Source organism: Capricornis sumatraensis, chromosome 6 (genome assembly GCF_032405125.1).
Source record: "Capricornis sumatraensis isolate serow.1 chromosome 6, serow.2, whole genome shotgun sequence".
Taxonomy (NCBI): Eukaryota; Metazoa; Chordata; class Mammalia; order Artiodactyla; family Bovidae; genus Capricornis; species Capricornis sumatraensis.
Window position 1 is genome coordinate 92060674 of NC_091074.1, and position 23212 is coordinate 92083885.

General features: G+C 42.2%; 1 protein-coding gene, 1 non-coding gene and 1 pseudogene across 2 annotated transcripts in view; 1 reads left to right on the forward strand and 2 right to left on the reverse strand.

Annotated features, from left to right (window-relative positions):
- Nucleotides 1–23212, reverse strand: part of HSD17B3 (hydroxysteroid 17-beta dehydrogenase 3) — a 50203-nt gene that overhangs the window by 16415 nt on the left and 10576 nt on the right. Inside the window, exons 3-8 of the mRNA XM_068974450.1 lie at nucleotides 7147–7222; nucleotides 5279–5386; nucleotides 4177–4244; nucleotides 2868–2903; nucleotides 1295–1329; nucleotides 108–189 (exon numbers count right to left, since the gene is read on the reverse strand). Of these exons, the coding sequence (XP_068830551.1) occupies nucleotides 108–189; nucleotides 1295–1329; nucleotides 2868–2903; nucleotides 4177–4244; nucleotides 5279–5386; nucleotides 7147–7222 (405 nt within the window). The remainder of the gene's footprint in view (nucleotides 1–107; nucleotides 190–1294; nucleotides 1330–2867; nucleotides 2904–4176; nucleotides 4245–5278; nucleotides 5387–7146; nucleotides 7223–23212) is intronic.
- On the forward strand, nucleotides 7327–10429 carry LOC138081215 (CDK5 and ABL1 enzyme substrate 2-like; annotated as a pseudogene).
- Nucleotides 8923–9024, reverse strand: LOC138081563 (U6 spliceosomal RNA). The gene has a single exon (XR_011145022.1). It is a non-coding gene; the product is annotated as a U6 spliceosomal RNA (small nuclear RNA).

The following is a 23212-nucleotide window of genomic DNA, read 5'->3' on the forward strand; positions in this document are numbered from 1 at the left end:
CTAGGCAAATCTGCCTATCAGCTTGCCAGATGATCTGAAGGAAAGTGCTAAATGGGAAAACCAAGGGGAAGAAGGAGACAGAGACTTGGACTACATCTGTCACTCACCTTGGAAGCTGAATACGTGGAGTACAGAGGCCAGGGAAAGAGGGCCGCCCCGGAAGATATGTTCAAGATGAGACCTTTCTGCCTAACAGGCAATGAAACAAAGTTTCAGTTACTTTGATACTTGATTACACCTTGAGAAGGGAGAAAACAAAGGGACTCTGAACACTAGGAAACTTCCATCCTCTCTAGGTTTCTGTGTGTGTGCTAAGCATTTTGCTTCCGAGAACTATGAGTCCAACTTCACCTCCATCGTGAACCTACCATACAGTGATGTCAGTTGGTAGCCAGTTGACCTCAAGGGCTGGTGACAAGGAAACAGGGGCTCAGCTACAGCAAAGATCCCCCATGAAAATGCAAAGAACCAGCTCAGCTCAGACAAGACTCAAGGGGGAAGGGAGCCTTCTCTCTCAAGTGTGACCACATGAGCTCAAAGTCCCTTCTGACTCATAAAAATGACCCACAAGAGGAAAGATATCATATGTAGAATCCTGTCCTGGGTGGAATTGACAGTCCATCATCAGCTTACACAGGCACTCCTACACAAGTCTCTGAGGTTCTTACCCTTTGGAAGTTCAGTATCTTTAACCCTTCCCTAATAGATGGATTCAATCCAGAAAAACCAAGAAACTTCACATTTGAATACCAGGGCCAAGCCCCTTCTTTCTCTAGGGAAGATAAAACTATCAACCATTTGCTTTAATGAATACCACCTGAGAAAAACCAGTTCCCAAATGGGCATTGTACTAGGGTGATTTAAAATGTGGAATAAATAGAGGCGCTGATGGGATAGTGATTTTTACTCCTAAGTTGGAGTATTCATTCTGACAAGAGTTGAAATGCATAATAACAAAGAAATGGTCTCAGGCCAACTTCTGAAGTTTCTTTTAAGCTCTTTGTGAGTTAGTTTTTTGTTTTTTTTTTTTTAAATACAAGGTCTGCTGGAATTGCTGTTTTCTTCCGCCCTCCAGTATATGCTACATTTGATCTTCAAATATGCTTATCTGTTGGCAAAGCTGACCTGGTCCAGAATGTTAGGCTTTCAACCATAATCTCCATGTCCCACTCACCACAGTTTTATCATTTGTTAAAGCAGCAGCAGATGAACCTTGTCCCCCTGATTCCAAGTCAGCTGACTGCCAGACCAGGCAGCACAGGCTGCTCCAAGCTTTTTCAAGGAAAGAACTTACCTTGATTTCATGTGTTTCAGAATCAGCTGTGTCATCTATAAGAGAAGGCCCAAGTTAAGCCCTGCCCTTTAAAGAAACAAAGTAGCAATGGGCAGTAGGAATTTGGGAAATAGGTGCTGGAAGAAACTGGAGAAAGAACTTCAGCTTCTCAAATGGCCTTGAAAGTCTGCTGACACTCATTGGAGGTAATTTTGGCAACATTAGAGTCTGCTGGAACCTACCGAAGGCACCGAACACAAATGGCAAACAGTTCAGAGGCCTCTAGTTTCTTCTTCCTAAAACTGAAGTCTTTGTGGAAAATGGAGTGAAAAGCTATGGAACTGACTTACGGACGAACACTGAGGCTCCCAGACTCCCTTCATTCTGGCAGAGAGGTAAAAGTAGGTTGGCCATTGTAAAACTCACTGAGGAGTTAGTATTAGGGAGCTGTCAGGAAACCTAACAAGTGTCCATCTCACAAACAAGGTACGAGATAAAGAAGGACATCTCTTCAGTTCAACAACAGCCTTGTTAGCCTGCATGCGGTCTATGAAATAGCTCCCTAGATACACATCTGCTGGTCTGCTGGAGTTACAACAGGATTGAAAAATCCCTTCCCCACTCCAATTTACTGCCCCTGGAAGAGGTCTTCCCTGCCAGTTCTGGAGCAACACCCTTGCCTTGATCCTCCCAACTTCATTAAGGTGCGGCACTGTTGGACAGCATTTCTCAGTCTCCCAAAAGCCTGATTGGATGAGTGATCCCAATTAGAGAGACAACACTGGACTTCGTGGGTCCCTGTCTCAAACGCTCCAGTATTTAGTCTCTTATCCTACCTTCCCTTTGCCCTCAACTCATTCTCCAATTTTGCCCTTGATAGAGAACTCTAGTGTTTCCAGATGGTTCCTTTGGAATAACTAAATGATACTAGTCAACATTCAGAAAACTGAGATCATGGATCTGGTCTCATCACTCCATGGCAGTGAGATGGGGAAACAGTGACAGACTTTATCTTTTGGGGCTAAGTGGCACTTGACATACCACTTACTTCAAGCCTCAATACATTAATAGCAGATGAAGAATATGAAGTTCAAGGGAGCTAAATAGCATGCCCAATGCTGTCTAATTAACTAGTAACTGATCTGGAATCAGAATACATAGGCACTTGAACTTCAATTCAACAAATATTGTTTTAACAAGAGTCTATAAAATTCAAGCTACAGTCTCTGTCATTTTTCCAAACAGAGTGATCTTTCCTCTATTTACAAAAACTAAAATCAGAGGAAGGTACTAATTTTTATAAGTTGCTTTGGAATCCTGAATAAGTTTCACCATCATCAGGCCTCATATGTTCTGACATACGACAAAACCGAATGCAGAAATAAGATTCAGATGCTAGGGAGAGTGAATCCACTGTATTTTCTTGATGAAAAAAGACTAAGACGATTAAAAGGCTACTGCATAGTCTTTCAATCAAGTACAGTTCAATTTTAAAGAACTCTACATTTACAGGGAAGGGACCAGTTCTCCTGAGTCGCCAAATTCCAACGGCTACTACATTTTAATGCACTGAGCACCTACATTGATCACATACCTTCACAACTGAGGTGATGTTACAGTGGATGAGGCTCTGTAATAGATAATCACAGTCATGATTTAGCTGGATCATTTGAGAAATTCTCTTGAGAAATATTCAGTGCTAAAGCACCACGAAGTGGACAAAAGTGTGTGCCTGAATGGTTGTATCACGTAGTCTGCAAACTACACTCCAAGTTGATATTCAGCAACAATGCCCTAGAACTGAAGAATCTGACATCTACACTATGAGTCTCCAAGAATGTGATCTTGAATAGAAGTCAATTAAGCGCTTCCTTGAAAATTTAGGGAGGAATATGGACACTGTTGCTCAAAGGGAGATGGTTAATTTCCAGCTGAAGAAAGGGAGGTTAGTATATGTGGGTCTAGAAGACACTAACATAAAGATTATAAAGATGAATGGTTGCATAATATAAGGTAGAGGTTCTGGACTACAGAAGCCAGATAAAGAAACTACTAGAATCACCCAAGACACACAAAGAAGGAAAGAGGGACAGACACATAGATAAGTACCAATGTAGACGCAAATAAAGAGAAGCAGGAATGCAATGAGCTTAATGAAGAGACAAAGACTCATGCCAGAAACAGGGAACGTGGAGTTAGACATGTGGCCAGAAGAGGCTTGGTGAGGTTCAGCAGTGTCCGAGCAATCGGGCATTATTCGTCCACGCAGTACACTTGGGGCTTACGTGGAACCTTTAGGACTAATTACAGGATTGGGGAATAGAAGCATCATAGCCTGTTCAAAATTGGTATAACCCTTTGCTTTCAAAGGTGAAAGCCTGGAGAAGAGTCAAAATACAGCGCCTTCAAAGACTGTTAATGCATAATAAATTTACTCAAGACCAACAATGAGTCATGGGTCTGAGTTAAGCTTGTTGAACTTACAACACCCTCAGCCACAAAGTCTGTATTATGGACTTCTTTCACACTGAAAGTTGAGCAAATCTTATGACCTTGAAAGGCAAAGAAAGCTTTCTCCTACTGAATCCAGAGCTATGAATTTGTTAGGCAGCATTACCTCCCTTATAAAGCACAGTGTAGAGCCCCCAAAAGACTGGGACAAGTGAATTTTGATGTGTGGAGAAGAGGGAAGATGTTCTTTTCCTAGAGATAGTCCAGAACAGTGATACCCTTCACTATGTATCAAGTACTCAGGTGAGAACTTGAAGGGGACACCTCCAGTCGTCCACCTGGATTGCAGAATTTTGGCCACACTCCCATCACCCCTTCCCAGTCCTGGTATTACCCAGCTGGGGCTCAGGACTTGGGGAGAGGAAAACATCCACAGAACAGTACAAGCCTACCTGGAAGTCATCTGGCGTGTTAAGGAAATGGCTTGGGAGAAGGTTTGGAAGCATTCCAACATTGTTGACTGACCAAGAAAGGCAAAAAAAAAGAAAAAGATATCAGAAGAGTCCATGGCAAATGTCTATTGAAAGCCTTAAAAATTATCATATTCAACCCAGAAATTCTTCTCTTGAGAAGTTTTCCAAGAAAGCATGTACAAAAAGATGTATATAAAAGGCTGTTCACTGCAACATAATTCCATAACAGTGAGGAAACTGGAAGGGAAAAAATTGTGGTCCAATAGTACAATGCAGATAAAATGAATCACGGTGCAGCCATATGGTGGGATGCAATGCAGTCATTCAAAACTATGACTGCTCAGAGTTTTTAAAACCTAGGAGAACATTTGTGATGTATAATTTTTTCAATGTTGCAAAACAGTATGTAAGTTTAATCCTCATTCTGAAAATATGCATGTATGTATCTGGAAAGATATGTACCAAGATGCTAGCTCAGGCTGTTAAAGACTTTAAGGAACTCATAATTGTTTTATGTGTTCATCTGCTCTTTCTAATTTTCCTAGAGTACATTTAACATTATTATTAGTAAATATGTAATTATTTTGAAAATCAAAATCCTCTTTCTCTCTACAATACACCATACTGTGTATGTGATCACAAAACAGATAATCTATAAATTATCACAGAAAAAAAAAATTGTGTCTTATTTCCCAAATGAGAAACTCTATCCTGAAATAACCATACTGACTCACTACTTCATGAATCAATCACAGCAATGTTTGTTTACTAAACTAATTCCATTAGACCAAAGTTTCCCTCTTCCTGTCAAATGTCAACCTTCAGTGAAAGAAAAATATTTTAATACTAGTAAATATGGTTGGGAAGATTGAAACCATGTAGGTTTGCTACATTCCAAAACCATATACAAATCTGTTAACCCAGGAATGCCTTTTGTAGAACTGAACTTTAATATTCGGTTTAATGTTACATCTTACAGTCATGGGTTAAATTTAAGCTACTTCTGAATAATCAAGTCACACTAAAATCATTATTTCACTGACTTATTTCGACAAGCTTTGCGTTATTGCAATTTACTTACCTAAAATTCCAATTTCTAAGCCTTTAAGTTTTTCTTTAATATACTCATAGATGTCATCTTTGGCAAAATCTGCTTGTATTATCTTCACAGTACTTCCTATAGTCCACTCTGCATTAGAGACAATAGTTATTTTTCAACGAACAGGTGTCCAAATCCCCCTCTTGTCCCTATTCCCCTAATACTCCCTGAGTATTACCTGAACAGAACAGACACTTAAGAGCACAAGCCCATCATCTTAATTAGAAACAAGAAATAGCCTCAGATAAATGCTGGAATGTGTTAAAAGATTTGTGAATGATGGTTTCTGTGTGATTCTAAGAGTCACTGCAGTGACAAGTAAAGGCATTATAACTGATTTAATACAATACTTCTCAAAGCAAGGTCAGCAGACCTCTGCATCAGCATCACTGGTAACTTGTTAGAAATAAAATCTCAGGCTCCACCCAGACCTACTGAACCAGGAAACACTGGGAGTGGGCCTGGTGATCTGTTTTCACACGCACTGGGGGTGACTGTGGTGCAGGCTCAAGTTTCAGACCCATGGGCTAAGGGCTGTTAGAGCAAAGTGTAATCCTTGTGCTCAGTGAGTATCAGGTCCTCTCCACGTACACTCAGAAACCCTTCGCATTTGTCCAACTCTTTAGCATTTATAAAAACATTTACACGCACAGTATATTTTTTTAATATTCTCAAGAATGAAGTAGGTATTGTCTCCACTTTCTGGAGGAGAAAATTAAGGCTCTAAGGAGCTTACTAGCTTGACTAAGGGCACCCACACTCTGCTCCCTCCAAGTTCAATCCTCTCTCCACTGGTCTATGTGAACTTGCCTTCTGTGGGAGCTTTTTCTTAGATATAAAAACCGTAGGCAGATTTCACTAGCTGCTGCCCACTCAGCTTTGGAGTTAGACCCAATATTTCTAGAGCAAGTGATCTTAAGGCATAGCCTGGGGGACATTTCAAAGACACTACTTGTTTTTCAAAAAGACAATAAAAAGTGCACAGTAAGGAAAATACTGAAGAACGTCCTAGTCCTGGTCAAAGTTATTTCAGATACCCAGTCAGAGAACAAAAGCAGAATTCACTGGTTCAAGGGCACTGAGCCTCCTCATTGTGATTGTTCAGCCACATACTCCCCCACGGTCTTCTCTTATCCAAATTTCTCCCAGGGAAATAAGAGTGTCCCCAGACAGCCTTCTATGGTCTTCATGAGTCTTCATAGTTGAAAACTCATTCCTTTGCATTAAGTTTATTAATCACTAAGTTATTAATTAATTATTAAAATTCAAATGCTCAGAAGGGGATATGATGATCATTATTGACTAAAAACAGTTCAGAGTGGATTATCAAAATAAAATATTATAATATAAATCCTATCTCTTAGGGTTGTATAATGTACAACCCTCACACCATACATGGCAGCCCTGAATCAAATCTTTTTTTTTTCTAATCCAGCAACTAGCAGTGAGCATTGTCTCTCATCCCTCTGCAAGGAGCACAGCACAGACATAGGGAAGGGAAGTCCCTGCTTTTAAAGGAAGTAACTGAAGCATTCAGACAGCTGAGGCCTCTGGATGAAGGAATCTGATTCTAGAGACAGACCCTAGACACAAGAAAGGAGTGGACCTATTTGTGGGGTGAATGTGTTTCTGCTTCATGAAGCCCAAAGAATCACTGATGAACTAAAGTGAGCTCAAGCCACTTATGTCCTGCACTCAACTTTGTAAACTGGGCTCCCCGAAGGAGGCTGTTACCCCAGGCACCAGAGAGCAAATGTAAGGATGCTGACAGATGCCTTCGCAGGCAGGATGTGAGCAGACCTGGCTAGTGGGCTCCACAAACGTCCCCCTTATTTCTTGGAGTCACTCACCAATCTCCGCAGCAATGGCCTGAAGTTTTTCCAGTGTCCGGCTGATAAGCACGACATTGAATCCCTGTCTTGCTAACTGAAGGTAGGGATGGGAAAACCAAAACAGAGATGATAAGCAGACAAGGAAGGCTTGTTATATTAAAGTGAGTTGGGGCATCACCCATTTGGTCATAGGGCAATATGCTTGATCTTCCTAAGTTTAAATGTGCCCAATGTGACAATGGTTTCTGGGCTAAGTAAAACAGCCACACTGGGCCAGGCTAAACATGACATAATACCAGTAGTGTATTTGCGTATGCTTATTATACACCAGGGCTTCCCTCATGGTCAGCAGTAAGAATGCACCTACAATGTAGGAGACACAGGTTCAGTTCCTGAGTTGGGAAGATGCTCTGGAGCAGGGCATGGCAACCTACTCAAGTATTCTTGCCTGGAGAATCCCATGGTCAGAGGAGCCTGGAGGGCTACAGACCACAGGGTCGGACAAGACAAAATCCACTGAGCACGCATTACATACCAGGAGCTACTATTCTAAGTGCTTTTCTGTACAGATCCACGATCTGAATGCCCTCTACCTGAAGCATTTATGGTCAGATGTGTGTTGGAATTCAGAATTTGGAGGATTTTATACTATGATTTATGTAACAAGGTCTAGGGCAACAACCTATAATAAAAAAAAAAATTCTGCATCAACTTTTGAGCTGCCTCCTATTCACGAGGACGATCTTGTGGTTCTCTTCACTCAGGCACAGTCTTGGACCTGAGCCCCCTCTTTCTGTTCTCTGGCTCCCAACAGGATAGAAAATGAAATAGGGAACTGGAGAGCAAATGGATGTTTTCCTGAGATTAGAAGGAACTCTCTTCAGAATGGACAATGCCTCGACTCACAGGGGCAGAGCAACAATGTGCAGAAGTGGTGTGCATTAATACGGCCCAGAGGACACATGTGCTGGGTGGTCATAGACAGGCCCAGACTCCTCACACCTAAAAATGCTACAGGTGAGAAAAGAGTTTTGCCTGAAGAAAAATGGGAAAACCAATGTTCATGTGGAGAGAAACAGACAATATTTGAGTTAGTGACAATGGACTTATGGAGTCCTGTCTCAAGCCCACAGGTGCAAGGCTGTGCACCAAGGCCGCAGAGGCGGAGCCCAGAGCCAAGGTCATCTCCAGAAATGACTGAGCCTCTTTGTAACCGCTGCCAAAAGCCCCCGATCCTTATTGGCCAGTTCCTGACCCCATATGAGGCAAAAATGCCCACCCCGCTGCTCACCCTATAGTCCCCTAATCAATCACTTAATGCTACCCTTCCAGCAAGAATTGTCTTTGTCTTGAGGCTCCAAAAATTGGCTACTAACCCACGAAGAGTCATCTTTCCCTGGTCTGTCAGGAAGTCGGCCTGTTGTATTTGCAGCATCCCTATCTATTCAGAAGTATCAATTCATTCAGAACTATCTGTTCAGAAGTATCTATCACTTCCGTGGGCTCTCCCTTGAGCCAGTCCACCGTTCTAATAGCTTCCTGTGGGCTCTCCCCTGGTCTGTCAGGAGGTCAGCCCACTGTGCTTGCAGCACCTTCATTATCTCTGCTCTTTGTTCTTAATAAACTCACTCCTTTCTGAAATACTCTGTCTGGAAATTCTTTTCCAACCCAAGCTCAGATTATAGCGACAAGGCTCAATTAACTGAAATCCTGCTTAATGTTTTTAATTAAACAAAACTGTTACAATTTTAAACCTTGGTAAAATACACATGATATAAAATTTGCCGTCCTAACAACCATATGGAATGTTTCACAGATCTGCGTGTCATCCTTGCACGGGGCCCATGCTTTCTTGTCTGCATCACTTCAGTGTTAGCATGTACGCTGCCAAAGCAAACACTATGCCAAATTTTTAACAAGTTATATTATAAAAACACTCAGGCTGAATTGAGGACTTTACCATATAGTCTCCAATAGCCAATATTTAAACCTATGGTCTCAGAATCACCCAGGAAGACATCAAACGAACAAAACAATTCCCACCCAAACCATCCAGTTAACGATCTCTGAGGGCAGTGGCCAAAGCGTGTGCAGCACCCCACTCATTCCTGGGCCCATACCCAGCCACGCTGCCACCCAGCAGGTGCTACAGAGGCAAGGGGACTCAAGATGCAACCAGGCTGCAATCTTCTCCCCTCGACGGGCAGCCCCAGAGTCCGGGCCTGCACAGCAAGTAGCACCTGCTGCCCCTGTCGCAGCCATCTGTTGCAGGGCCTTGATGCCCCAGGGGCTGCTCAGCCCTCAGACTGGGACAGAGCCTGGACAGTGCCAGAGAAGGCTTGTGGCCTGCCCTTGAAAGATGCAATGGAATCTTTCAAAGAACCAAATATATCTGGATCCCCAGACTCAAAGGCATAGAAGAGACTCACTTCATCAAGGACATAAGGCAGCATGACTCCAAGAACAGCAGGACCGCTCTGATCTGCGCCAAGCGGTCCCTCTGTGCAGCCTTCTCAGCCCCACCCTGCAGAGAAGGCTGCGGGTCAGTGACCTGAGGGTGGCCAGCCAGAAGCAGACCCATCCCTCGAGCAGCTCTTCTGAGATAGTCTTCCAATTGGGGGCAAATGGAAAGGCTGTGTCTTACGTCAAGTTCCTATACTGTACCAACACCCTGGTCACACTCAAGACAGACAGCCCTGGTCCAGCATCCCCACACTCTGCTGGCTCAGAACTAGGGGACAACTCGGGGATGCCCTGGAGTACAACCCCAACCTCCTGGATGACTCTTAGGGGCCCTGCGGCAAGCACAAGCGCCGTCTTCATGTTCATCTGCTACATCACCCCAGTGACAGGACACGTGAAGCCCCCCAACCTCAAGAAGGGCATGAACAAAATTTTCCCGGAGAAGTCCCTGCACATTGAGCTAACGCTAAGCAAAATTAGAACTTTAAAACCAGAAATGCAGAACCTGTCCAGGAAGTGGGGTTTGGAGCCATGACGGTGTCCATGTCTACCGGGACTTGGAGAAGTTGGTCTTGCAGGGTGAGCTCAACAGGCAGAACTGCAGGCTCTGCACCAAGACCAGCAGCGACCTCTGCAAGTGTGACATGGAGCAGCTCATCGACAAGTTAAAAGAAAGGTTTCAATTCAACAGATGCGATCTAACTGGGTTTGAGTTCATGGTGCTCGTGGTCTTGGACTTTTTCTCCACCTTCCCAAGAACCAAGTGTTACCTCATTACAGATGCTTCATTGGAGCTTCCCTGGCAGCTCAGCTGGTAAAGAATCCGCCTGCAATGTAGGAGACCCCGATTTGATTTCTGGATCAGGAAGATCCACTGGAGAATGGATAGGCTACTCACTCCAGTATTCTTGGGCTTCCCTGGTGGCTCATTTGGTAAAGAATCTGCCTGCAATGTGGGAGACCTGGGTTCGATCCCTGGGTTGGGAAGATCCCCTGGAGAATGGAATAGCTACCCACTCCAGTATTCTGGCCTGGAGAATCCCATGGATTGTATACTCCATGAGGTCACAAAGAGTCAGACACTACTGAACGACTTTCACTTTCACTTTCTTTCAAGCAGCTGTTCTAGCCCTGCCGGCCTCCGTGGCATTCCTGCCACTTCATGAGTCTCAAGGTGGGCTTCCAGCACTGGAGTGTGGATGGCGGCCTTCCCTGGCGGGTACCACTGCTTTGCCACACCCTTGCTTCCTTGGAGAAACATTGCTTCCATTCCAAAGCACAGCACACTGCCACAGTATTTCTAGAACCCCCCTCCTATGTTCTTCTGTGAACAAAATGTGGAATTTTGTTACGGTTTCTTTTTTCCCTGTGCCTGGGACTGGTCTGGCATCAGGACTTTGATTCACAATGTGAAGTGGTGAATCCTGACTTCACAGCATGTCTCATCTCTGCATCACCCAGCCCTCTGCTACCATCATTGCCACTGCCCTAGCATCTGGTGGAGACCTTGGTCTCCAGATCTCGCTGCAAATGATGGATTTCTGGAGTTGACTTGTTAGAGCATTAATCTAGGCTACTTAGGGTTTTCTGACATGGAAATAGCACTATGGACCCTCCACCCCTCTGCCAGTTTCCCTCCCAGCCCAGGACAGCCCCTCGGGGGTGTCTGCCCACCTTCCCGTATCCTTTAGCAGAGCTCTGGCATCAGCCTAAAGCCAATAAGAGCAGACCCCTGGTTGGTTTGGGTCTCATTTTTTACTCTGGGATCTCTGTTCTTCTGAGGATCACATCCCCTGGGTGTCAGGTAACCCAACAGGCCTTCAGCACAGAACCAGGCCACCCCAGGCAGGGATCTGCCTCACCAGGAAAACTCCATTTGCCCATGACTCTTAGGACCTTCAGGATGACTGGATTGCTGGCTCTTGATTTTCCTAAGCAATATTGTGGAGAAAAAAGGTATTTATTGTCATTTAGAATTTGGTTCCCTGCATTTTTTTTTTTTTTTGGCAAGGAAACAAAAACTGGCTAAACGAGGTCCATCGAAGTTGTGATTTCAACCACATTTGACTCTCCAGCAGGGAGGAGAGAGACCACTTCAAGCCCTGCCTCCCCACGTGGGCGGGGGCCCAGGCCTTCTTCCTCCCTTGCAGGAAGTGGAAGCCACTTTGTCTGGAGCAGACACCCACACCAAGCAGACCCCAGGCACTGGTCGTTGCCCTCACAGGCAGCTCTGTGCCCAGCACGCCAGCTTCTCCACACTACATGTAGCCCAGGTTTTCCACTTGCTGCTCCTCCAGAAACACTGACGACCAAGGACTGGAGCTTCTCCTTCACAGGTCAGCAGCTCTTGGAAAGAATGGTGTTAGCCAGACCATTAAGCTGCTTCCTGACCACTGTCTCATGAACCTGTCACTGGAGGGGCTCTAGGACAGTCCCACCTGCATCCTACCCATGTGGACTGGTGCTTTTGCAGAAAGGATACCCTCATCAGAGCCCTCATCTGAGCACTCAGCCACCAACCATAAACTGAGACCCCAGCAGGAGTGCAGGACAACTGCTCAGACCCTGCTGGCAGCTATTCCTTCTTCCTAAGTCACTTACATGGGCTAAGGGGGACTGCAGGGTGAGTGTGAAGCCCAAGTCTGTATTCTCACCTAATTTACTGAGTTTCTCTTCCCTGTTCACCCCAAGAAGAGAAGTGAAATGAAGTCGCTCAGTCGTGTCCGACTCTTCACCACCCCATGAACTGTAGCCTATCAGGCTCCTCCAACCATGGGATTTTCCAGGCAAGAGTATGTCCCCTAAACTGGACGTGCACCAAGGAGGGCATGAAGGATGAAGCTGCTGGGCCCCAGGCAACTCTTCTAGAAAATGACCTGTCATGCCACCACAGCACTCAAGGACACTCCTGTTACAGACATTGCAAGGGACCCAACTCCCAAAATGTATGTCCTGGTCTACAACTAGCCTTGAAGGAGGCTAACATCTTCCTGGGTATTTCTATACAGATTTTAGAATGGCTGATACAGTAACTTAAGTTTGCGTGTTAATGTGGTGAGAATTAGTCATTCACCAAACCTCTCTGTAACCTTCCCTTTAGTGCGCTGCTCCCTTTTTAATAATATCAAGAGCTGCCACTGTGTGGTACTCACGTGAAAGTGAAAGTGAAGTCGCTCAGTCATGTCTGATTCTTTGAGACCCCATGGACTGTAGCCTACCAGGCTCCTTCGCCCATGGGATTTTCCAGGCAAGAGTACTAGAGTGGGTTGCCATTTCCTTCTCCAGGGGATCTTCCCAACCCAGGGATCGAACCTGGGTCTCCTGCATTGCAGGCAGACACTTTACCGTCCGAGCCACCAGGGAAGCTTGCGGAACTCACATGAAGCCAATATTCAAAGCATTAAACTTTAGCCTGAACTGTCACCGCCTAGAACCAGCCCAGACACCTGTGTCCAGGGCATGGGGCCACTCTCTCAGCACCTGAGAGGTGCTGTAGACTTAAATGAGCACTAAGTGGCTATTTAACCTCACTATCTAGATACGTGTCATGGATTTGTTTGCAGAAAGTAACATATTTGTGTTTCAAGTAAAATTTGGTTTTGCAAAAAATAAAGGGAATCTCTGGACTTGAAGCCTCAGCATTTATGTCTTTTGCTATTTTGATTTATTAAATTGTATTAAATACACAAGTATATTCTGATTGTAAAAGATGTCCCCTCTGCCCTCACAGTCCCACCTCCCCAGCACTGCCAGGCTCCTGCTATCTTTAGTTTGGTGTTGGTCCTCCTTTCTGACTTTCTCCGCCTACACGCTTCCATAAGTACATACAGAAACAGAAGTTTGTTTTGTGGGGTTTCTTTTTTCACACTTTATAAGTGGCATTCTATGTGTGTGTGCTAAGTCACTTCAGTCATGTCTGACTCTTTGTGACCTTATGGACTGTTGCCCACCAGGCTTCTCTGTCCATGGGATTTCCCAGGCAAGAATATTGGAGTGGGTTGCCATGCCCTTCTCCAGGGAATTTCTCCTGTACAATGAAGTTATTCAGTTTTTTATATATATATATATACACACACACACACACACATACACACACACACACTCCTTTTTTAATATTATTTTCCATTATGGTTTATCACAGAATATTTTGTTTTTCTCTTTTTGTGATTGGTTTATTTTACTAAGCATGTCATCAAGATTCATCCACATTGTAGAGTATGTCAGAATTTCCTTTCTTTTCAAGGCTCAAAAATAGTGCGTTACATGCCTGTATCACATTTTGTTTCTTTGCCCATCATCAATGAACCTTTAAGTGCACCGTTTTTGAAAAAATTTCCCACTGTGTTCATATTTTTAATTTTTATTGGGGGACAGTTGATTTACCATGTTGTGTTAGTTTCTGCTGTACAGCAGAGTGAATGAGTTATCCATTCCTTTTTTAGATTCTTTGCCCATATAGGTCATGACAGGGTATTAAGTAGAGTTCCCTGTGCAATAGAGCAGGTTCTTATTAGTTATCCATTTAACATATATTATTGTGTATATGTCAATCCCAATCTCCCCTTGTAACCATAAGTTTGTTTTCTACAACTGTGGCACTATTTCTGTTTTATAAATCAGTTCATTTGCACCATTTCTTCTACATTCCACATATAAGCGATATCATATCATATTTGTCTTTCTGTCTGACTTCACTCAGTATGACAGTTTCTAGGTCCATCCATGTTGCTGCAAATGGCATCATTTCATTCCTTTTTATGGTTGAGTAATATTCTGTTGTATAATCCCCATCAACAGAGGAATAGATAAAGAAGGTGTGGTGCGTATCATAGAATATTGGATATAGTTCTCTGTACTAAACAGTAGGACCTTCTTGTTTATCCATTCTCTACATAAAAGCTAATATCCAATAACCCCAACCTCCTAATATGTCCCTTTCCTAATCCTCTCCCCCTTGGCAACTTCCAGCCTGTTGTGTTTCGTAGATAGTTTCATTTATGTCATATTTTAGATTGTATGATATTTGTGTTTTTCTGACTTACTTCGCTTAGTGTGATACTCTCTAGTTTCACCTGTTTTGCTGAAATTGCATTATTTAGTTCTCTTTCTGGCTGAGTAGTACTCCCCTGTGTGTACGCACCACATCTTCTTTACCCGTTCATCTGTCAATGGACATTTAGGTTGCTTCCATGCCTTGGCTATTGTGAATAGCACTGCTATGAACATAGGCGTACATTTATCTTTTTGAATTACAGGTTTGTCTAGATATAACCAGAACACACCCTTTGCCCATTCTACTCTTTGGGTGTTCATTTTCTTATCAATTTGTAGGAGTTTTATTTTTATTATATATTCTTGGTATTAATTATTTGCCATATATATATATATGTATATAATATATGTCGGAGAAGGCAATGGCAACCCACTCCAGTACTCTTGCCTGGAAAATCCCATGGACGGAAAAGCCTCGTAGGCTGCAGTCCATGGGGTCGCTAGGAGTCGGACACGACTGAGCAACTTCACTTTTACTTTTCACTTTCATGCACTGGAGAAGGAAATGGCAACCCACTCCAGTGTTCTTGCCTGGAGAATCCCAGGAACAGGGGAGCCTGGTGGGCTGCCGTCTATGGGGTTGCACAGTCTCCTTTTCTCCTTTGCTTATGGTGCTATTTCCATACATTATATTAATATAATATTAATTTAATGTTATCAAGTTTGTTAATATTTTGCTTATTTTTTGGAATTTCCTTTATGATTTTCCCTAATCTCAAGGATATAAATACATTTTCTTATAACCCTTTGTAGTTTGCTGATTTTTGTTGCTGTTGTTTATTTTCTGAGAATAGTGTGAGATTGAAATCATCCAGTATTATTTTTTTCAAAATGGGTGGCTAATTGTCTTGGCAACATTTTTCTATTTATCCATTTTTTCCCTGATTTGAAATACTCAGTCGTATGCCCAGTTCTTATATGTATGTGGGTCTGTCTTTGACCTGTTGGTTCTGTTGCATTGGACTGTTTCTTAATTTCTATGTCAGTGCCACTTCTGATCATCTTATCATAGGCTTTGATATCTGGTGTCTGAGGAAGTCTCTACTATTTGTTATTTTCTTTCAAAATGTTTTTGTGTTTTCTTCTTTGTTTAATTTCCAAGTAAATGATAAAATTGTATTTTTAATGTATTATATTGAAATTAGATGGTTATTGCAGCTATGAAATTAAAAGACGCATACTGCTTGGACGCAAAGTTATGACCAACCTAGAGAGCATATTAAAAAGCAGAGACATTACTTTGCCAACAAAGGTCTGTCTAGTCAAGGCTATGGTTTTCCCAGTGGTCATGTATGGATGTGAGAGTTGGACTGTGAAGAAAGCTGAGCGCCAAAGAATTAATGCTTTTGAACTGTGGTGTTGGAGAAGACTCTTGAGAGTCCCTTGGAGTGCAAGAAGATCCAACCAGTCCATCCTAAAGGAGATCAGTCCTGGGTGTTCATTGGAAGGACTGATTCTGAAGCTGAAACTCCAATACTTTGGCCACCTCATGTGAAGAGTTGACTCATTGGAAAAGACCCTGATGCTGGAAGGGATTGGGAGTAGGAGGAGAAGGGGATGACAGAATGAGATGGCTGGATGGCATCACTGACTAGATGGACATGAGTTTGGGTAAACTCCAGGAGTCGGTGATGGACAGGGAGGCCTGGTGTGCTGCGATCCATGGGGTCGCAAAGAGTCAGACACGACTGAGCAACTGAACTGAACTGAACTGAAAAAGAAAGTTACATCTTTGTAGAAATCAGTTATCTCATCCATAACATGCTATTTATTCAGATCTTCTGCATTCTTCTAAAACTTCTAGAAGTTTCTTCATAAAAATCTTGGACATTTCTTGTTAGTTTGCATTAGTTAGGATAACTTAAGCTTCTATAACAAATAACTCCAAAATTTCAGTGGTTTCACACAATGAAGTTTGGTTTTTATCTTATATAACAGATTCTATTACACATAATTCTTTAGGACCCACAACAGAGAAAGGCATTGCCACCTTCAACTTTAGGTTTCTAAAGTTGCCCTGGCTGTTGGCATCCAGCCAGTGAGAGGACTGAAAGAGGGTGGAGAAGACACAACCCTTCCCTTAACCTCTTTGACCAAGTGACACACATTGTTTCTACTTGATTTCACTGGGCAAATGTCACAAAACTCCAGCTAGATGTAAGGGAGTCTGGGAAATTCCCTGGCTGGATAGCTGCCTACCAGCTACAACTTTATACAATGGAAGAATAGGGATTTGAGGGACACTTAGCTGTTCCAGCCACCAATATCTTATGTTTATCTGTGGCCATTGTGAATTAAATTATTATGAATAACTAAATTGGGTCAATTTATATAATGGAATACCATACAATACTGAAAACGAATGAACCAAGTTCTACACACACCAGCATGAATGAATTTCAAAAAGCACAGTATTGATCAGAAGCAGAAACAGATTCCAAAAGGCATATGAGTCAATTTACATTAAGTTCAAATCAAGCAATGCAACCAAATGTACTGGGACACACACACATGCTACAGAACTTTTTTAGACTAAGGAAATTATTAACACGATGTTCATGATAGTGTTACATCTCCAGGGGCGAGAGAGGGGAAACACAAAGGCATGACACATGTGCCGGTCTGACAAGCTTCAAGGGAACTGGTGAGGCTGTATTTCTTAAGCTTGGTGATAAGGGATACTGCACTCATTTCAATTTTTATTTTTGTAATCACATTCAGACATTATATGAAGAAGGAAATGGCAACCCACCCCACTATTCTTGCCTGGAGAATTTCATGGACTGAGGAGCCTGGCAAGCTACAGTCCATGGGGTCGCAAAGAGTCAGACACAACTGAGCGACTTTCACTTATTCATTATATACATTCTTGTCTGGTACACCTCCCTCTCTCCACACACATACACATGCACACAGCCACAGCAAACTACAGTAAATTTAGGATATTCAAAGCCTGAATCAGAAATTATAGGGTGGAAGTCAAGCCACACAGGAACAAAGCAATGAAGCCAAGAAAATATAAAGATAATTAAAAGCTGCTGCTTTCATTTAAGGCAAGATGAAAGCAAATAAGCTTACAGTGCAGCTGAAGTAATTTAGACTAGGATAATTTAGACATTAGGAAGAAGAAATTCCTTGCTGAAACAGCATAAGACACCATCATATATTGCCAGTACGTGTAGGATAATATTTAAGAATAGAGAAAAGCAGTTGTTTTTTCTTGGGTTGGGCTGAGCCAAGGGATTTTAATTGAAGAGGCAACTCTGTGCCATTACCTGTATCTGCCAGGATCACTGTCTTGAGAAGAATTCTAACAGCTTGTCTGACACACTGGAGCTTGTAGCATTTTTACCATCCCAGATGTTGGGGGGTGGCACTAAAACCGCCCAGGTATGAAGAAATTAAACCAGACAATCTTTAGTCTTATATTGTGCTTCTAGCACTCTGTGCGCATTAATAGCCAAGAATGCATGTTTACATATATGAGAGTGATGAAAAGTAAATCTTATAATGTTTAAATATATTGTACATATTATATGTATATAAATATTAAAATTTATAGTAGTAGAGGGTCAGTTAAAATTGGTTTAATAGTATAGCAGACAATCTGGCAATCGTATCCGGTATTTGAGTGCACACACACATTGATCCAGCAATCTTTCTGATAGGGATGTATTCCTGGATATATGTAGGTTTATTTTCAAAGATGCGTCTTGAAACATTATTGTAAATACAAAAATAAAAGGCAAGCCCATCCCAATAAAAGAAACATGGTACATTGCTGGGATAGGATAACCTGAAATCATTAAAAGGAATGAAGGCCATCTGTTCGCCTTTGCTATGGCAAGATCTCCCTGTTACATTATTAAATGAACAAGCAAAGTTTAAACAAGGGTTTATGGTTGTGGGACCCAGGATCCCATTTGTGCTCATGTGGGCAAAAGGTAAACATACAGGTGTAATTTCTGCTAAGAGACTGCTAGCAGGCCAGTAAAACTTGCCCCCATCTTCTTCCCAGGCACATGACCAGATGACACTCCTTGTCTTTCTTCTGGTTACAGGACTGAGTACTGTCAGTGGGCTCCAGGAAGCAGATATGCTTATGACCCAGCTCCAATCTTGAAGAGTAGCACAAAGGCTTACAGGATAGATGAAGAAGCAAGACAGAAGGAAATAGACGAGCCTCTTGCCACTCAGGAAAGTCCCTGGATTGTTAGGCTGAAATTACTCTGTACTATCAACCTCCATATCAACATGTAAGTATGGATATAGCCATGGTTTTCCTTTACCTTTTCTGAAAGGAATCTCAAGACATTGTGAATGCTGGGGACCTTTACAGAGAAGGGCCAGGTAAGGGCAGGAGTGGGGAGAGTCCTTTATTTCTCATTCTATGCCTTTCTGCACTGCTTGAGTTTTCTAATTTTATACCTGTATTATTTTATCTTTAATTGGAATTGTCTGGGCAAAGAAATAATGACCTTTTTTTTCTCTTTTCTTCCTTACACTTCTTTGAATTAAAAACAAAAACATTTTATGAAGACCTATAAGACCTTCTAGAACACCCAAAAATGATGTCCTTTTCATTATACGGGACTGGAATGCAAAAGTAGGAAGTCAAGAAATACCTGGAGTAACAGGCAAATTTGGCCTTGGGGTACAGAATGAAGCAGGGAAAAGGCTAATAGAGTTTTGCCAAGAGAATGCGCTGGTCAGAGCAAACACCCTCTTCCAACAACACAAGAGAAGATTCTACACGTGGACATCAACAGATGGTCAACACCAAAATCAGATTGATTATATTCTTTGCAGCCAAAGATGGAAAGGCTTCATACAGTCAGCAAAAACAAGACCAGGAGCTGACTGTGGCACAGACCATGAATTCCTTATTGCCAAATTCAGGCTTAAATTAAAGAAAGTAGGAAAACCACTAGACCATTCAGGTATGACCTAAATCAAATCCCTTATGATTATACAGTGGAAGTGAGAAATAGATTGGAGGGATTAGATCTGATAGAAAGAGAGCCTGAAGGACTATGGATGGAGGTTTGTGACATTGTGACATTGTATAGGAGGCAGGGATCAAGACCATCCCCAGGGAAAAGAAATACAAAAAGGCAAAATGGTTGTCTGAGGAGGCCTTACAAATAGCTGCGAATAGAAGAGAAGCAAAAGGCAAGGGAGAAAAGGAAAGATATACCCATTTGAATGCAGAGTTCCAAAGAATAGCCAGGAGAGATAAGAAAGCCTTCCTCAATGATCAATGCAAAGAAATAGAGGAAAATGATAGAATGGGAAAGACTAGACATCTCTTCAAGAAAATTAGAGCTACCAAGGGAACATTTCATGCAAAGATGGGCTCAATAAAGGACAGAAACAGTATGGACGTAAAACAGAAGCAGAAGATATTAAGAAGAGGTGGCAAGAATACACAGAACTATACAAAGAAGAAGATATTCATGACCCAGATAATCATGATGGTGTGATCACCAACCTAGAGCCAGGCATCCTGGAATGCGAAGTCAAGTGGGCCTTAGGAAGCATCACTAGGAACAAAGCTAGTGGAAGAGATGGAATTCCAGTTGATCTATTTTAAATCCTAAAAGATGGTGCTGTGAAAGTTCTTCACTCAATATGCCAGCAAATTTGGAAAACTCAGCAGTGGCCGCAAGATTCAAAAAGGTCAGTTTTCATTCCAATTCCAAGGAAATGAAATGGCAAAAAATGCTCAAACTACCACATTATTGCCCTCATCTCACATGCTAGTAAAGTAATGCACAAAATTCTCCAAGCCAGGTTTCAACAGTACATGAACCATGAACTTTCAGATGTTCAAGGTGGATTTAGAAAAGGCAGAGGAACCAGAGATCAAATTGCCAACATCTGTTGGAACATCGAAAACACAAGAGAGTTCCAGAAAATCATCTACTTTTGCTTATTGACTATGCCAAAGCCTTTGACTGTGTGGATCACCACAACTGTGGAAAATTCTTCAAGAGATGGGAATACCAGAGCACCTGATCTGCCTCTCGAGAAATCTGTGCACGTCAAGAAGAAATAGTTAGAACTGGACATGGAACAACAGACTGGTTCCAAATAAGAAAAGGAGTACATCAAGGCTGTATATTGTCAACCTGCTTATTTAACTTGTATGCAGAGTACATCATGAGAAATGCCATGCTGGTTGAAGCACAAGCTGGAATCAAGATTGCCAGGAGAAATATCAATAACCTCAGATATGCAGATGACACCACCCTTATGGCAGAAAGTGAAGATGAATTAAAGAACCTCTTGATGAAAGTGAAAGAGGAGAGTGAAAAAGTTGGCTTAAAGCTCAGCTTTCAGAAACTAAGATCATGGCATCTGGTCCCATCACTTCATGGCAAATAGATGGGAAACAGTGGAAACAGTGACAGACTTTATTTTGGGGGGCTCCAAAATCACTGCAGATGGTGACTGCAGCCATGAAATTAAAAGATGCTTGCTCCTTGGAAAGAAAGTTATGACCAACCTAGACAGCATATTAAAAAGCAGAGACACAACTTTGCCAACAAAGGTCCATCTAGTTAAAACTATGGTTCTTCCAGTAGTCATGTACAGATGTGAGAGTTGGACTATAAAGAAAGCTGAGCACCAAAGAACTGATGCTTTTGAACTGTGGTGTTGGAGAAAACTCTTGAGAGTCCCTTGGACTGCAAGGAGATCCAACCAGTCCATCCTAAATGAAATCAGTCCTGAATATTCATTGAAAGGGCTGATGCTGAAGCTGAAGCTCCAATACTTTGGCCACCTGATGTGAAGAACTGACTCATTGGAAAAGACCCTGACGTGGGGAAAGATTGAAGGCAGGAGGAGAAGGGTACGACAGAGGATGAGATGACTGGATGGCATCACTGACTCAATGGCCATGAATTTGAGTAAACTCTGGTTATTTGCCTTAGACAGGGAAGCGTGGCATGCTGCAGTCCATGGGGTTGCAAAGAGTCGGACACAACTGAACGAGTGAACTGAACTGACATAAACATGATCGGCCATCAGGGAAGTGCAAATCTAAACCACAATAATATGTTACTGCACAGCTCTCAGAATGGCTAAAATAAAGAAAAAAAATAGCAACACCAAATGCTGGTGAGAATGTTGAGAAAATGGACCACTCACACAGTGCTGTTGAGAATGGTACAATCAATCTGGGAAATAGTTTGGCAATTTCTTAAAAAACTAAACATGCAGCTACCATGCTGTGCTGTCCTTAATCACTCGGTAGTATTCCACTCTTTATGACCCCATAGACTGTAGCCTGCCAGGCTCCTCTGTCCATGGCAATTCTATCATACCAGCTGGCAATTGCACTCCTGAGTGTTTATTTCAGAAAACAATAGTCTTATGTTCAAACAAAACTTACATATAAATGTTTATAGAAGCTTTATTTGTGTTGCCAAAATACAGAAACAACTTAAATGTCCTTCAGTGGATGAATGGTTAAACAGACTGTGTAACCTCCATACCATGGAATTCTACTTAGTACTGAAAAGGAATAGAATATTGGGATGATGAATCTGCAGAAAATTAAGCTGAGCAGAAAAAAAACAATTCAAAAAGGCTACAAAGCATATGATTCTATTTATATAGCATTCTTTAAATGACCATGTTATAGAACTGGAGACCAGATAAGCATTTGCCACAGGTTAAGAAGAAGTGAGAGACACAGAGAACATATTCATGATTGCCAGGGGGGTGGAGAGGTGGGGGAGGAAAGGATTGCAGTTTGGGGTTAGCAGATATAAACTATTTTGTATAGGCTGTATAAACAACAAGGTCCTACTGTAGCACAGGAAACTATATTCAATATCCTGTAATAAGCCATAATGAAAAGAATATATATAACTGATCATTTTGCTGTGCAGCAGAAATTAACACAACATTATAAATCAACTATACTTCAAGAAAGAATTAATGAAAGAAAGAAGGAAGGAAGGAGAAAGAAAGAAAGAGGAGAGGGATATGAGCAGAGGTGGGGGTATTTATCAAACCACCACACAAGGGCTCCTTATGATGATGGGAATATTCTGTATCTTGACTGTATTGAGGTTGATACCCTGACTTATATGATAACTTTGCAAGATTGGGTAAGGGGTACATGGGATCTCTTTGCATTCTTTCTTACGGCTACTTATGAATCTATAAATATCTCAAAATTAAAAGGTTAGTATTTTTAAAAAAGTTAAAGGAGAATTAAATAAATACAGGAAAATTAGGTAACAGTGCATATGCTTCCTAAGGACTGGGCAGAGCTGACTAGAACTCTGAATGACTGGAACCCTGGGAGGCATTAAATATGCCTATTGACCTAACCTATTTGATTGTTCACAATCACTGGGTTTTCTTGCAGTCTCCAGTGATTAGAGGTAGATTTTGGCTACAGATCTGCGCACCCCCCCCCAACCCAACAACTAGCCAGCAGACGGTGTGTTGCAAAATGCAAACAAGTCTCAGACCAAATCCTACCAACAAGAACATCTGTCAGTAAGCAGGCATCAAAGCAATTATGAACCTGTTCTCATAGCTTAGTGGA